This window comes from Thalassophryne amazonica, chromosome 1, assembly GCF_902500255.1.
Source record: "Thalassophryne amazonica chromosome 1, fThaAma1.1, whole genome shotgun sequence".
In the NCBI taxonomy this organism is placed as follows: domain Eukaryota; kingdom Metazoa; phylum Chordata; class Actinopteri; order Batrachoidiformes; family Batrachoididae; genus Thalassophryne; species Thalassophryne amazonica.
In genome coordinates, this window is record NC_047103.1 from 17,825,991 (window position 1) to 17,841,294 (window position 15,304).

The 15,304-nt window shown below is 42.3% G+C and overlaps 1 protein-coding gene across 1 annotated transcript; it reads left to right on the top strand.

Moving 5' to 3' along the window:
- Positions 1 to 2,213: 2,213 nt before the first annotated feature.
- pks1 (polyketide synthase 1) lies at positions 2,214 to 12,210 on the top strand. The gene is made up of 6 exons (XM_034166576.1): positions 2,214 to 2,271; positions 2,363 to 2,516; positions 2,646 to 2,806; positions 4,231 to 4,434; positions 6,444 to 6,625; positions 6,725 to 12,210. Exons 1-6 carry the CDS (start codon positions 2,214 to 2,216, stop codon positions 12,194 to 12,196), a joined length of 6,231 nt encoding a protein of 2,076 aa, XP_034022467.1. The 3' UTR covers positions 12,197 to 12,210.
- The last annotated feature ends 3,094 nt before the right edge of the window (positions 12,211 to 15,304 follow it).

Here is a 15,304-nt window from a genome sequence, read left to right on the forward strand (position 1 = left end):
TCTTCCGCCTTGGCCCATGCTACGAGCATTCTGGCAGTTAGTGTGACTCGGGGGTGTTGACTCATTTAAACTAACATATTCATCCTGCTGTAACCAGGTTTCTGTAAGGCAGAATAAATCAATATGTTGATCAATTATTATATCATTTACCAACAGGGACTTAGAAGAGAGAGACCTAATGTTTAATAGACCACATTTAACTGTTTTAGTTTGTGGTGCAGTTGAAGGTGCTATATTATTTTTTCTTTTTGAATTTTTATGCTTAAATAGATTTTTGCTGGTTATTGGTGGTCTGGGAGCAGACACCGTCTCTACAGGGATGGGGTAATGAGGGGATGGCAGGGGGAGAGAAGCTGCAGAGAGGTGTGTAAGACTACAACTCTGCTTCCTGGTCCCAACCCTGGATAGTCACGGTTTGGAGGATTTAAGAAAATTGGCCAGATTTCTAGAAATGAGAGCTGCTCCATCCAAAGTGGGATGGATGCCGTCTCTCCTAACAAGACCAGGTTTTCCCCAGAAGCTTTGCCAATTATCTATGAAGCCCACCTCATTTTTTGGACACCACTCAGACAGCCAGCAATTCAAGGAGAACATGCGGCTAAACATGTCACTCCCGGTCCGATTGGGGAGGGGCCCAGAGAAAACTACAGAGTCCGACATTGTTTTTGCAAAGTTACACACCGATTCAATGTTAATTTTAGTGACCTCCGATTGGCGTAACCGGGTGTCATTACTGCCGACGTGAATTACAATCTTACCAAATTTACGCTTAGCCTTAGCCAGCAGTTTCAAATTTCCTTCAATGTCGCCTGCTCTGGCCCCCGGAAGACAATTGACTATGGTTGCTGGTGTCGCTAACTTCACATTTCTCAAAACAGAGTCGCCAATAACCAGAGTTTGATCCTCGGCGGGTGTGTCGTCGAGTGGGGAAAAATGGTTAGAAATGTGAATGGGTTGGCGGTGTACACGGGGCTTATGTTTAGAACTACGCTTCCTCCTCACAGTCACCCAGTCGGCCTGCTTTCCCGGCTGCTCGGGATCTGCCAGAGAGGAACTAACGGCGGCTAAGCTACCTTGGTCCGCACCGACTACAGGGGCCTGGCTAGCTGTAGAATTTTCCACGGTGCGGAGCCGAGTCTCCAATTCGCCCAGCCTGGCCTCCAAAGCTATGAATAAGCTACACTTATTACAAGTACCGTTACTGCTAAAGGAGGCCGAGGAATAACTAAACATTTCACACCCAGAGCAGAAAAGTGCGGGAGAGACAGGAGAAGCCGCCATGCTAAATCGGCTAAGAGCTAGTAGCTGCGCTAAGCTAGCGGATTCCTAAAAACACGCAAAGTGAATAATGTGTAAATAATTTAGAGGTGATTCAGCAGAAGGAGTGCTTTAGTTAAGGCACGTGAAGATTACACTGGGAAACAAATCGTTATCTAGATAACTAGATCAATCTAACTGCGCAGATTAAACAGCTAACAGATACAGAAAAACACCGCTGTGCTCTGGAACAGGAAGTGATACAATACCGCAGTGAGAGCCAACCCACTGGCTCTCAGTGGTACTGAAAACCTGCTGGTTTGGCAATATTTGGTAACCATGAAGGAAGACTGAGCCCATGTCAGTTGAAGGACTTTCAGCAGTGGGCTGATGTCTCCAAAGGTAAGTGGTATTGTATATACACACAAACACACACGCATATGTGTGTGTGTGTGTGTGTGTGTGTGTGTGTGTGTGTGTGTGTGTGTGTGTGTGTGTGTGTGTGTGTGTGTGTGTGTGTGTGTGTGTGTATCTTTCCAAAACAACCCTAAACATCAGTTAATGAAATTCCATTAACAGGTTTGAACTGGACAGATCAAGGTGATCCCTTACACCTTCTGCCTAGCAACTGTCCATTTCCAGGTTATCTTGTTCATTGCAACCTTTCATTATCCTGAAACAAAAGAACAAATGCTTCTGGTTTTTTTTTTAGAAAAAGCTGCCTTTTAGTTGACCTGCAATTACAGTATTTAGTTCCAGGTGAAGCTGACTTGTACAACACAGCAGTCTGTTGTGGTGTCTGGTGTCTTCACAGTGGTGAACAGGACTATAAAGAGTCAGGAAGATGCAGCAGTTTTTAACAGTGCTTCACTCCAATGAGGCTTTAAAAGGCTGATATTTACTTCAGGTCTTAAAGACAACAGAGTCCACCAATCTGTTTTACATGCAGCTCATCAATGGAGGACGGAGAGGATGATGTAGCTGTTATTGGTATTGGATGCAATTTTCCTGGAGGTAAGCGTAAATTATTTAAATTTCTCATTTTCCTCCCATTTCTCCAGGTACTTAATAAATAATTTCTGTAGTGTGTGTTTTGTTTTTTTAGGTGAGGGGTTGGACAATTTCTGGACTGTTCTCTCAGAGGGAAGGAACTGTGCTGTCGACATTCCAACAGAAAGGTTTGACAGCAGTTTTTGGTGTGATCAGGATGAACACAAACCTGGAAAGATGCAAACTAGCAAAGCTGCCCTTATTGATGGGTAAATAATTTAACCAACATGATATTTGTCCAGTTATTGTGATACCAGTTTACAAAGAGACTTGACTCTTCTCAAGACAGTTGTGTAGTTGTGACGTCCTGTTTTTTTTTCTTCTTCTTCTTCTTTCAGGTTTAATGAGTTTGATCACAGGTTTTTTGGCATCTCTGAAGCTGAAGCTGACTTCATGGACCCACAGCAGAAACTTCTCCTTCACTGTACATACAGAGCATTAGAAGATGCTGGAGTGGCTATGGAGAGCATCAGTGGGAGCAGAACAGGAGTTTACATAGGTACCCCAAAACATTTTCTGAATAATATGATTTTAGTTTGATAAATCTGTAGGCCGAGACTCAGAGATTTAGAATACCTAAGGTTTTTTCTGCATTGCAAAGCAGGTGGATGACAAATTTACAGACTGTGGTTCGATTCCAGGTTTGTACTTTGAGCTAGTTGTCTGTGGCGTTGTCTCAGTCCACCCAGCTGTAAATGGGTACCAGCATTGTCTGCATGTGGAGGACTGGTGTCTTATTCAGTGGGAGTTGTAGACTCGTCTGCTTCGTGCTATGGTCTCCAGGGGTAAGCACCGACTTCATCGGACTGAGATTGGCATTTTGAACCTCCAGAAAATATTCCATCATTTGCAAACTAGTGGCCATGGAGCTTGTTTTTTTCTTTGTGAGTAGAGATTTGACTAAATTATATTTGCATTCTTGGACAGTAGCTACCGTGAGCTTGTGGACTGGACCATTGTCTTGATGAACAACTTTCTGTCTTGTCAGCATGACATACTTTTCATTTCTACTGTACCTGTCTCCTGTACCAGAGATCAGTTTATATGGTCTCACTGATATGCTGGGGATTTTCTGTCTGCCTGAACACTAACCAGTAGTTTTATGTGGTGAACAAACTCAATAACTGACAGGAGACGGACTTCAAAAAACAAATGTTGTATTAAGAGATGTCTACACTGTGAACAGAGTCACTAAGACATCACTGGGGTCTTTCAGAAGCAAAACATCACATGCACCGTTGCAACAGAGAGCCCCGACATTAGGGCTGAGCTGTTCTTATTCCTGCAGTCAACCTGCCCCCAGGTGGACGGTCTTTGTCCTGCTGTGTGTATCAGTGGAGCTGTGTGATTGGGTGCAAATACTGATGCAAAAACATGGTAAGCGAATGATATGATTGCGTTGTTTGTTCAAATAGCATGTGTCATATCAAAACTTTGTGATGAACTTGTTTGTGTCAGCGTGATAAGCAATAACAATTGTGTGTGGATTGCCCAAATGACTTGTCTTGCCAATGGCTTCTTTTGTGGTAAGTGTGACACACTCTCAGGGGTGGGTATCATGTCTCACACTCTCTGTTCTTTTTTGACTGCTCTTGTTAATTTAGTTTAACCACATCAGATCATTAATCTCCCTTTCACTTAATCTGGCATGTTTGAAACTGGATGCCCTTCATGATGCAACCCCAAATTGACAAGACCCTAATGTGCACGTTTTTAATGGTGGGAGGAATCTGGGGCATCTATTGGGAAAAACTGTGCAGGAATTGGACCTTCATTTTTTGAGACAAAGGTAGTGAAGAACTGCATGATAAACTGTGTAGGTCATCTGCTTGTAGATATCAAGTGTTTCTTATAAAATGGAATTTGAGAAACATATGGGCTGTAACATACAGTATTATAATGTATGTTATTATGGTTTTGCAGGTATCATGAACAGGGACTATGAGATGCTTAGAAATAACAGTGCAAGTACAATAACTCATTATAATGGCACTGGGACGGCCATGAGTATTGCTGCCAACAGGATTTCATTCACCTTTAATCTCACTGGACCATCATTGGCTATCGATAGTGCCTGTTCCTCATCTTTGGTGGCTCTACATTTAGCCTGCCAGGCTATAAAGCAAGGTATGTAGAGCTCTCTTTCTGACAAATGTCTTGAATCAAGATGCTTATACCGTGATATGCAAACGCTCCCTGCCGTACCGTGATATGTAAATGTTCCACGTTGTACCGTGATATGTGGAAGCTCCATAGAGCAGATAGCTCAGTGGATAAGAAGTTGGCTTCTCAATATGTAAACCTGGGACTCTTGCTCATGCTACTTGTCTGTGTACATGGTCAAGATATTTAATCTGCATCGTCTCAGTACACCCAGCAGTAAAACTGAGTACTGCTTTGGCTGGGGAAGAGGCATCATTATAAAGGACCTTGAGCATCTGCTAGATGGAAAAGTGCTATAGAAATGCAGTCCATCCTTCTTCTTTGTAGCGCAATATTTTTAATGCTACTCATTGTAGAGTAATATGTACATGCTCCTTGTCCTAGCAGCATACATACATACTCCTCATCATTGTGCCACATGTGGATGTTTTTTGTTGTTGCAGCATACAGTAGTGTTCAGAATAATAGTAGTGCTATGTGACTAAAAAGATTAATCCAGGTTTTGAGTATATTTCTTATTGTTACATGGGAAACAAGGTACCAGGAGATTCAGTAGATTCTCACAAATCCAACAAGACCAAGCATTCATGATATGCACACTCTTAAGGCTATGAAATTGGGCTATTAGTAAAAAAAAAAGTAGAAAAGGGGGTGTTCACAATAATAGTAGTGTGGCATTCAGTCAGTGAGTTTGTCAATTTTGTGGAACAAACAGGTGTGAATCAGGTGTCCTCTATTTAAGGATGAAGCCAGCACCTGTTGAACATGCTTTTCTCTTTGAAAGCCTGAGGAAAATGGGACGTTCAAGACATTGTTCAGAAGAACAGCGTAGTTTGATTAAAAAGTTGATTGGAGAGGGGAAAACGTATACGCAGGTACAAAAAATGATAAGTTCTACATAACATATATAACATCTACAATGATCTCCAATGCTTTAAAATGGACAAAAGAAAAATGGAAAACAACCATCAAAATGGATAGAAGAATAACCAGAATGGCAAAGGCTCACCCATTGATCAGCTCCAGGATGATCAAAGACAGTCTGGAGTTACCTGTAAGTGCTGTGACAGTTAGAAGACGCCTGTGTGAAGCTAATTTATTTGCAAGAATCCCCCGCAAAGTCCCTCTGTTAAATAAAAGACATGTGCAGAAGAGGTTACAATTTGCCAAAGAACACATCAACTGGCCTAAAGAGAAATGGAGGCATATTTTGTGGACTGATGAGAGTAAGATTGTTCTTTTTGGGTCCAAGGGCCGCAGACAGTTTGTGAGACGACCCCCAAACTCTGAATTCAAACCACAGTTCACAGTGAAGACAGTGAAGCATGGTGGTGCAAGCATCATGATATGGGCATGTTTCTCCTACTATGGTGTTGGGCCTATATATCGCATACCAGGTATCATGGATCAGTTTGGATATGTCAAAATACTTGAAGAGGTCATGTTGCCTTATGCTGAAGAGGACATGCCATTGAAATGGGTGTTTCAACAAGACAATGACCCCAAGCACACTAATAAACGAGCAAAATCTTGGTTCCAAACCAACAAAATTAATGCCTTGCAGATGTGAAGAAAGCATGAAAAACTATGGGTATACAACTAAATACTAGTATAGTGATTCACAGGATTGCTAAATAAGCAGTTTGAACATAATAGTTTTGAGTTTGTAGCGTCAACAACAGATGCTATTATTGTGAACACCCCCTTTTCTACTTTTTTTTACTTATAGCCCAATTTCATAGCCTTAAGAGTGTGCATATCATGAATGCTTGGTCTTGTTGGATTTGTGAGAATCTACTGAATCTACTGGTACCTTGTTTCCCATGTAACAATAAGAAATATACTCAAAACCTGGTTTAATCTTTTTAGTCACATAGCACTACTATTATTTTGAACACTACTGTATGTAGATGTTTTCTCGTTGGAGTGCCGTATGTATATATTCTTCATTTCACAAAATTTTTGTCATCTAGGAGACTGTGAAATGGCAGTGTGTGGAGGGGTCAGCTGTATCATAGAGCCAAGAGTGTTTGTTGCTCTCAGCAAGGCAAAGATGATTTCACCTGATGGGACGAGCAAACCTTTCTCAAGCAGAGCAGATGGTTATGGTCGAGGTGAGGGATGCGGGGTGGTTCTCCTGAAGCCATTGAAAAATGTAAGCAAATTACAGAGGTTACTGTATTTCACAATAATTGTATGCATAGTGTAAAGCTAAGATAAAAGGTGCTTGCTAACATGTCACTTTCTATCAAAGGCCATAAGAGACTGCAACAAAATTTGGGGAATCGTCAGCAAAACAGCTGTTAACCAAGATGGACATTTGGTTGCTCCAATCACGAAACCCTCTATAGTTCAGCAAGAGGAGCTATTGCGGAGTATTTACTCAAAGTCTGACGTTGCAAATGTCCAATACATCGAGGCACATGGGACTGGAACACCAATTGGAGACACAACAGAAGCAGGAAGTATCTCCAATGTCATTGCAAAAGCAAGGCCTCGTAGCTCAAAGATCCTTTGGATCGGCTCCGTAAAAGGCAACATTGGGCATACAGAATCGGCAGCTGGAGTGGCAGGACTCATTAAGGTACTCTTGATGATGAAGTATGAAACAATTGTCTCCTCAGTTTTCTACTCTGAAGACAGTGCCAGCATTGATGTAAGAGTTCTGAGTATCAGTATTCCGAATACAGCTGAGAAGTGGAAGGCAAATGAGTCAATCAGGAGGGTAGCTGGGATCAACAGCTTTGGATTTGGGGGCACAAATGCTCACGTGATTGTAAAAGATTTCATGCAGACCACTGTTCCCACGATGATCTCCAGTGCCTGTCATCAGCTTTTTGTAATATCTGCAGCATCTGAGAAGTCACTGATCTCATCCATTGCAGACACTCACCAAAGGCTTAGTAGAGATCAAAGTGTTGATGTGCAGGCACTGTCTTACACCTCAACATGTGGGAGGAGCCATACAAAACACAAATATAGAAAGGCCTTCTTAATATCTTCACTCTCAGATTTAAATCATCAGCTCATATCTGCATTGAAAGAAAAGGTTGAGTCAACAAGGTCTAGTATCAAGGTTGTTTATGTCTTTAGTGGAAGTGGAGTTGCGTACAGGTGCATGTGTCAACAGCTCCTGAAAGAGGTTCCTGTTTTCAGAGATACTGTCAGAAAAGTTGAGAAACTCTTTTGTCGACATAGACACATAAATATCCTTCAAACCCTCACTGAAGACATTAATAATGATGATTTCACCAAGCCAGAAGTGGTCCAGCCTCTTCTTTTTGCTGTCCAGGTTGGCATTGCCTATCTTCTAAAGCATTGGGGCATCAACCCAGTGGGTGTTCTTGGACATTCTTTTGGAGAGATTGCTGCAGCTCACTGCTCTGGCCTCTTGTCTCTTAAAGATGCTGTGAAAGTGTTGTACCAGCGCAGTACTCTTCAAAGTAAGGTCACAGCAGGTAAAATGCTAGTGGTTGGTAATATTGCTGTAGACAAAATCTTGGATGTCCTTACAGCCTTTTCTGGGAAAATCTGCATTGCTGCATTTAACAGTCCTACATCTTGCACCCTGTCAGGAGGTGCAGATGCTATAGACAACCTTTGTCAGAAGCTGAAAACCTTGTTTGCAGATAAAGATCTCTTACTTCATATCTTAGATGTTTCGAAAGCCTACCACAGCCATATGATGGATCCTATACTCTGTGACATTGAGAAGAGTATTGGTGCTTTGGCTGTCAATAACACACAATGCCAACTTTTTTCAACAGTTACTGGACAGAGGAGTTTAGATGGTGACTTTAGCACAGGCAAATACTGGGCAAACAACATCAGACAACCTGTTTTATTTAAACAAACACTATGTGCTATCGCCACCGACAAGCAGTCTAGCAAGAATTTGGTCTTTGTAGAGATCGGACCTCGTAGAGCTCTCCAAAGGTACATACATGAGACTTTGGGAAAAGACGTCATCGTTCTTCCCTCTGTGCATCCAGAAAAGGATTACAACACAATCCTGTCTACAATTACCAAACTGTTTGAGTTGGGTATCCATGTTGATTGGCGTCAGATGTACAGTGGGTGTGAGACACTCCCCACAACTCCTCCAGTCTATCAGTTTGATTGTACGACACAAGAAGTGTGCTTTGAAGCTTTGAGACAAGGTGATAAATCGCCTTATTGTTCTCCTTGTGCATTGATATTGCAAGTAAAGAAGGATAAGGAATACACGTGTAGTTTCTCATTTGAAACCTTGCCATATCTCTGGGAACACAAACACAATGGTGTCGCCATCGTACCAGGTGCATTCTATGTTGAATTAGCTTATGCATCAATCATGGCAGGTTTAAGACCAAAGAAACCGGTTTCTTCCCTGCAACTGACAGTAATGTTTCAAAATTTGCTTACACTTGGCTCCAACTGCCATCAGTTGAAAATCACAGTGGATCGTGTCAAGAGTGGAGCTGCCTTTACAATACAGTCTTCTGCTGCAACACTTGCCTCTGGTACTTGCAATTGTACAGATGGCCAACAGGTTTTAGAAGAGCAAACAATTGGTCTTGAGGCTATTTCACAAAGGTGCAAAAAGGTTCTGAAAAGAAATGAGATTTATTCGCTTCTTTCTCAAGCTGGATTTGAATATGGTTCCATTTTCAAGCAGCTTGATAATGTGCATTTTGGAGATGCATTCCAGGAAGCTGTGTCCACAATTCAAATCCCTCTTGAACTTGTAAAAGATCTTCATGAATACTTTATCCACCCTGTGTTACTAGACTACTTTCTTCAAATGACTGCTGTTTTAGCTCTGAGACAGCTGGTAAATAAGCTGGGACTCCCTTCATCTATCAGCAATGTGACAATCAGTGGACCAATGCAACAGAAAATGAGCATGTACATTCATGTAACTCAAGAAGCTGCAGAATTTTTTGAAGTGTGTGGCTGCTTTTGTACCGTAGAGGGATGGGTATTGGTGGAGTTTAAGGGTGTGAGAATCTCATTTTTGGGTACTTCTTCAAATACTCATCAGTCACTGTTTTTCCACAATGAAATTACCTCAGTTGTCAGTGAGAAAGAGCGCAAGTGTCCAATCAAGGCATTAGTTTTTGAAGACACACTGGGTATTGCAAAAGCACTTCGACCATATTTGCACCCAGACTCAATCACTATCAAGAGCAGAGAGTTTTGTGAACCAGGTCAACTTCAAGAGCTGGTATTTCACTCACTTAACACTGATGTTGGTTTGAGCCAGGTTCTCTTCATTTGGACTGTAGAGGACATTAGTCACACGTCACCTGAGAAGACGCTAGAAGGCTTTGTTATCTGCTGTGAGCTATTTCGCCAGGTTGTGTTAGCCTTAAAAGAAAGCAGGCGTTCTTGCACTGTCCGTGTCATAACGTACAGATTGTCAGATATGATCGTGGACCACATCAGTCCTGGTTTTGTGCTTTCTGGTATGATGAGAGCATGTGCAGCAGAATTGGCAGGGCTGACATTTCAACTGATTGATCTTGCATCTGTCACCAGTGAGGACACTCAAACGCTAGTCCAGGTGATAAATACTTGCAAACAACAAGAGATCATAATAAGAAACAGGCAGGCATCAGCAACAAGAATAGTACAAACCCCAATAAACAACAGCCTTTACAGCGAGGGCGATACTCACGCACTCTGTTTGAGAGACTTTGTACTACAGACTAGTGATCCATACAGGATGATGAGCTTGTCTGCCATCCCCTGTGACAGAAATGAAAATACTCTCAGAGAGAAGTCAGTCGAGATTCACCTAACAAATGTATGTGCGCACTCATCTGACTACTTTCCCGTCAGTGTGACACATTTAGAATTTGGTAAGACCGTGTATTGGAGCAAGCATTCATCCCAGAATCACAAACTTCTAGCGTTAGATTTTAGCGGTGTTGTCACAGCTGTCAGGAAAGGTGTTAATTCTCTCAGCGTGGGTGATCGCATTGCCGCTTGCTATCCAGTAGTTGCCTCGACAAAGATTGTAATTCCTGAAGGAGTGTGCTATAGTGCAAAGAGTCTCCCATTTCTAAGAGAGATTCCGTGCATGTCCTATTTCATACTTGCATGGGAAATCCTGCAGAGAATTCTGCAGAAGGTAAAACAACGATGCAAGAGTTTGGCCATTGTCTCCTCCAACATGGACTCTGTGCTGATTAAGGTTTTAGCTCTGACTGCAAACAGGTCAGGCTGGAGTGTTTCCTCCTTGTCACACTTCAGAGCTGACAATTTAGAACGGATATCTGCATTTGTTTTCCTGCCACCATTTGATTCTTCTTGGCAGGAAATATGTGACAGCAATGGTCTTGAGAGATATGCTGTTTTTGTCTGCAGTAGTCTCATCTTATCCTCAGCAAGAATGTTGGCAATGAAGAGTGAACATGTCCACATCCACACTCTTGATGTGTGCAATGTGCTTCAGAAAGCCAATCTAAAAGCACAAAATAGAAATGTCTACCATTGGCTCATGTCATTAAGCATTGATGTGACATCTCTACCTCTAGCCAGGGGAATTTTTCAGTTATCAAGTGCAAAAGACCGTCAGATTGATGCCGAAGAGTCTTATTTCACCACTAAGATAATTCAACAGGTGATTTTGGGTCATGAAGGATCTGATAGTCCCGTGTCTGATTTCCTGTTGCTTTCAAGGCCGGAAAAACTGTTCCAACAACGTTTTGTTTACATTGTAACTGGTGGCCTGAGTGGCTTGGGACTTGAGACCGTGAAGTTCATTGCTCATAATGGTGGGGGTTGTATTGCAACATTATCTAGACGGGTTCTCTCTGCTGAAGGTCAGTTTGAGATGAGACTCCTCCAGCAACAGTATGGAGTGAAGATTGTGAATCTCCAGTGTGATGTTTCAGTTTCGACACAGGTCGTGGAGGCGATCTCCAAGATTGAACGATTATTTTCTTGCCCTATCAAAGGAGTATTTCACAGCGCCGCAGTCCTGCATGATGCATTGATCGAAAACCTTGATCAGTCACTCTTTCGGATGGTGTTGAAGCCCAAAGTGTGTGGGGCGCTAAACCTTCACTACGCAACGCTGAATAAAAAGCTTGATTTCTTTGTTTGTTATTCCTCCATCTCATCATTCATTGGTAATGCCTCACAATGTAACTATGCAGCAGCAAACTCTTTCCTAGATTCCTTCTGTCATTATCGGAGAAACCGGGGACTCGCTGGACAGTCCATTAACTGGGGTCCTTTGAATCTTGGTCTCCTGCTGAAGAAAGACCATTTCCAAAAATTCCTGGAGGAGAAGGGGATGATGATAATGGATGTGTGTGAGGTTTTCACAGCACTTGAAACATGTCTTTTGTTGAATAAACCTCAACAAGTCATATGCAAGTTCAACTTCAAAAACTTGAATCACCATGTTCTGTCACAAAATACTTCTCTTAGAGAGCGGCTGGCAGCTTTCGTGCAAACAGAGGTGAAGGACGCCAGTAACAAAACTAATGTTCAGCATTCAGCATCTTCCATGTGTGAAAGTGTGAGAAAAATTGTGAGCGACATGAGCGGTGTTGATGCAGACGAGCTGGAGGATGACTTGGGTCTGTCAGCACTCGGCATCGACTCCATGTTGGCCATGACTCTGCAAAACAGGATTTTCCAAGAGACGGGTGTTAACGTCCCTTTAGTTAGAATACTGGACCCCAACAGTACTCTGACTACTTTGATAGCAAGTGTAGAGAACAGTGAATAATTTGAAAACTAACACAGCATTTAGCGAATTTCGCCAATTTGTGTACATTGTACACTGTTTATTACATGTTTAACTCTCACCTGTTTGCTGTTTTGTCAGATATAATGGCAACAAATAACAAGCTAATATAAAAACTTTCATTAGGAGGCATAGTTAGGTAATCTTTTAGTTGTTTCTTGAGTTATTTTCCAGCTATTACATGTCTTTTGTTGACAGAAAATCCACTTTTCGCACTGTGATAGTGTAGTTATCTTTCAGCTCTTCAACTGACTCTGTGTTGAGTTCTGTAATTATTTTTACCCGAGGCCAACATATGGCCCTCGGGTATTGCGAAGACTTGGCGTCCATCCATCTGTCTCTCTGTGTTCAGCATAAGTCCCCTTCTATTACCGCCACAGTCTTCAAATTCACAGGAAACATTCTTGGGACACAAACCTTGGACAAGTTCAAAGATGGCTAACCTTGACCTATTTTAAGAGGTATTTTAAGAGGATAAAAAGTCACATTCTGTTTGAATCTGTTTGAATCTGCTTTGTTTTTGAGTGGTGGGGGGATGACAGCCAATCAGAGTAGAGCTGCACCGTGATGTCAGTGGCTGGTCTGTTCTTCAAAACCGCTTTGCTTTGTGTTTATATGTATGTCTCTCATATATTATGTAAAAGTGAGCAATAAATAAACACCGTTATTGGAACCTAATAACACCTCTGAACTTATTTCGCGGATGTTAGCATGGTGACAGGCTGGTAGCTAGCTGCAAAGCTCTGTTTTGTTTGTGTGTAAAGACGAGGTCTGTCAATAAAGTAACGGTCCTTTTTATTTTTTTCAAAAACTATATGGATTTCATTCATATGTTTTACATCAGACATGCTTGAACCCTCGTGCGCTAGCGTGAGTTTTTCCACGCCTGTCGGTGACGTCATTCGCCTGTGAGCACGCCTTGTGGAAGGAGTCGTCCCGCTCCCTCGTCGGATTTCATTGTCTTCCATCAGAATTTTTTCAGAAGCTGTTAGAGACTGGCAGCTGGAAACCATTTGAAAAATTTATCTGGCTTTCGGTAAAAATTTTACGGGCTTCACAGAGAATAAGGACTGTTACTACAGCTTTAAGGACGGCTTTAAGGACACTCGGCGCGCCGCGCTCCGAGCTGCGATGACGAGGCAGAAAATGCCAGATCATTTCTAAGCTGATGGCTCTGTGGATACCAGACCGTCGTGTGCACTTTCTCTGGTTATTACAAGAGCTGGACATCAGCCATTTTCCGGCAGATTTCACTTTTAACAAGAGATTTTGTCATGGAAAGCCACGCGGAAGCTTCGTGCGTAACGACCGATTCGCTGTTTGAGCAAGACAAAGAACACCTCCGTTTCGGCGTGTCAGACGACAAGTTGGGGCATGCCTATCTCGGCTTTCAATGCTTACCAGTCCAGTAAGTATCAGAGAAATTGTGGAGAGCTGGGCTTGTCCTAACTTGTCCTCTGACACGCCGAAACGGAGGTGTTCCTTTGTCTCGCTCAAACAGCGAATCGGTCGTTACGCACGAAGCCTCCGTGCGGCTTTCCATGACAAAATCTCTTGTTAAAAGTGAAATCTGCCGGAAAATGGCTGATGTCCAGCTCTTGTGATAACCAGAGAAAGTGCACACGATGGTCTCATATCCACAGAGCCATCAGCTTAGAAATGATCTGGCGTTTTCTGCCTCGTTGTCGCAGCTCGGAGCACGGCGCGCCATGCACCATTGTGGGGCGTCCTTAAAGCTGTAATAGTAACGGTCCTTAATCTCTGTGAAGCCCGTAAAATTTTCACCGAAAAACAACCGAATCTTCGAAATGGTTTCCAGCTGGTTGTCTGGCAGAGCTCTTGAAAAAAATTTCATGGAACAAAGCGGCAGTAGCTCAGCTGTTTGCTGAGAATGAAAATCCGACGAGGGGGCTGGGACCACTCCTTCCACAAGGCGTGCTCACAGGCGAATGACGTCACCGACAGGTGTGGAAAAACTCACGCATGCGCACGAGGGTTCAAGCTTGTCTGACGTAAAAACATATGAATCAAATCCATATAGTTAAAAAAATAAATAAAAAGGACCGTTACTTTATTGACAGACCTTGTATATCCTCTTTGTCACTTTATGTAAAAGATAGCGAGAAATAAACACTTCTAAAAACTGAAAATGCCATTTTTGGAACCTAAAAACACCTCTGAACTTATTTCGTGGATGTTAGCATGTTGATGTCACAGGCTGGTAGCTAGCTGCAAAGCTCTGTTTTGTTTGTGTGTAAATATATCGCCTTTGTCATATATTATATAAAAGATAGTGAGAAATAAACACTTCTAAAAGTAAAAACGCTCTTTTTGTAACCTGATAACACATTTTGTGGCGTTAGCATGCACGCTAACTTCCACTAACTCAAAGTTAACTTCCTATGGAGTTAAATTTGTCTCATTAATACCAGCAAATGCACAATGGGTGATCTACAAATATTCCTTGATTTGCATAACTTCCGCTTTTGTCAAAAGCTCATGTACACATACACGCACACGCAAAGCCTCCTGCAGACGCTGTAAAAATATTGTTTTTGATTGACTGATTAATAGAGGGGCTTCATTGAACATGTACAAAATGTATGTAAGACAACAGGATCTTAATAATTAATTAAACAACTGAAAATTATAAAGAACACAAGGCTCATATGGCCAAGAGTATTTTAGAATTGCATTATATTTAAATACTACACCACTCTACTTTACCACCTGCCTTTTACTAAAGAGTGGCTTCTGTCTGGCCACTCTACCATACAGGCCTGATTGGTGGATTGCTGCAGAGATGGTTGTCCTTCTGGAAGGTTCTGCTCTCTCCACAGAGGAATGCTGGAGCCCTGACATAGTGACCATTGGGTTCTTGGTCACCTCCCTGACTAAGTAAGGCCTTCTGCCCCGATCGCTCAGTTTAGATGGGCGGCCAGCTCTAAGAAGAGTCCTGGTGGAACAGAACTTCTTACATTTACAGATGATGGAGGCCATTGTGCTCATTGGGACCTTCAAAACAGAAAAAATGTTTCTGTACTCTTCCCCAGATTTGTGCCTCAAGACAATTCGGTACCCCAGGTGCAC

What these genes read in the sequence shown, in the direction of transcription:
- pks1 (XM_034166576.1), top strand. Translation starts at nt 2,214, where the DNA reads ATGGAGGACGGAGAGGATGATGTAGCTGTTATTGGTATTGGATGCAAT. An exon ending in AAAGCTGCCCTTATTGATGG is followed by an intron (nt 2,517 to 2,645) that starts GTAAATAATTTA and finishes TTCTTCTTTCAG; the next exon opens with GTTTAATGAGTTTGATCACA. An exon ending in CAGAACAGGAGTTTACATAG is followed by an intron (nt 2,807 to 4,230) that starts GTACCCCAAAAC and finishes ATGGTTTTGCAG; the next exon opens with GTATCATGAACAGGGACTAT.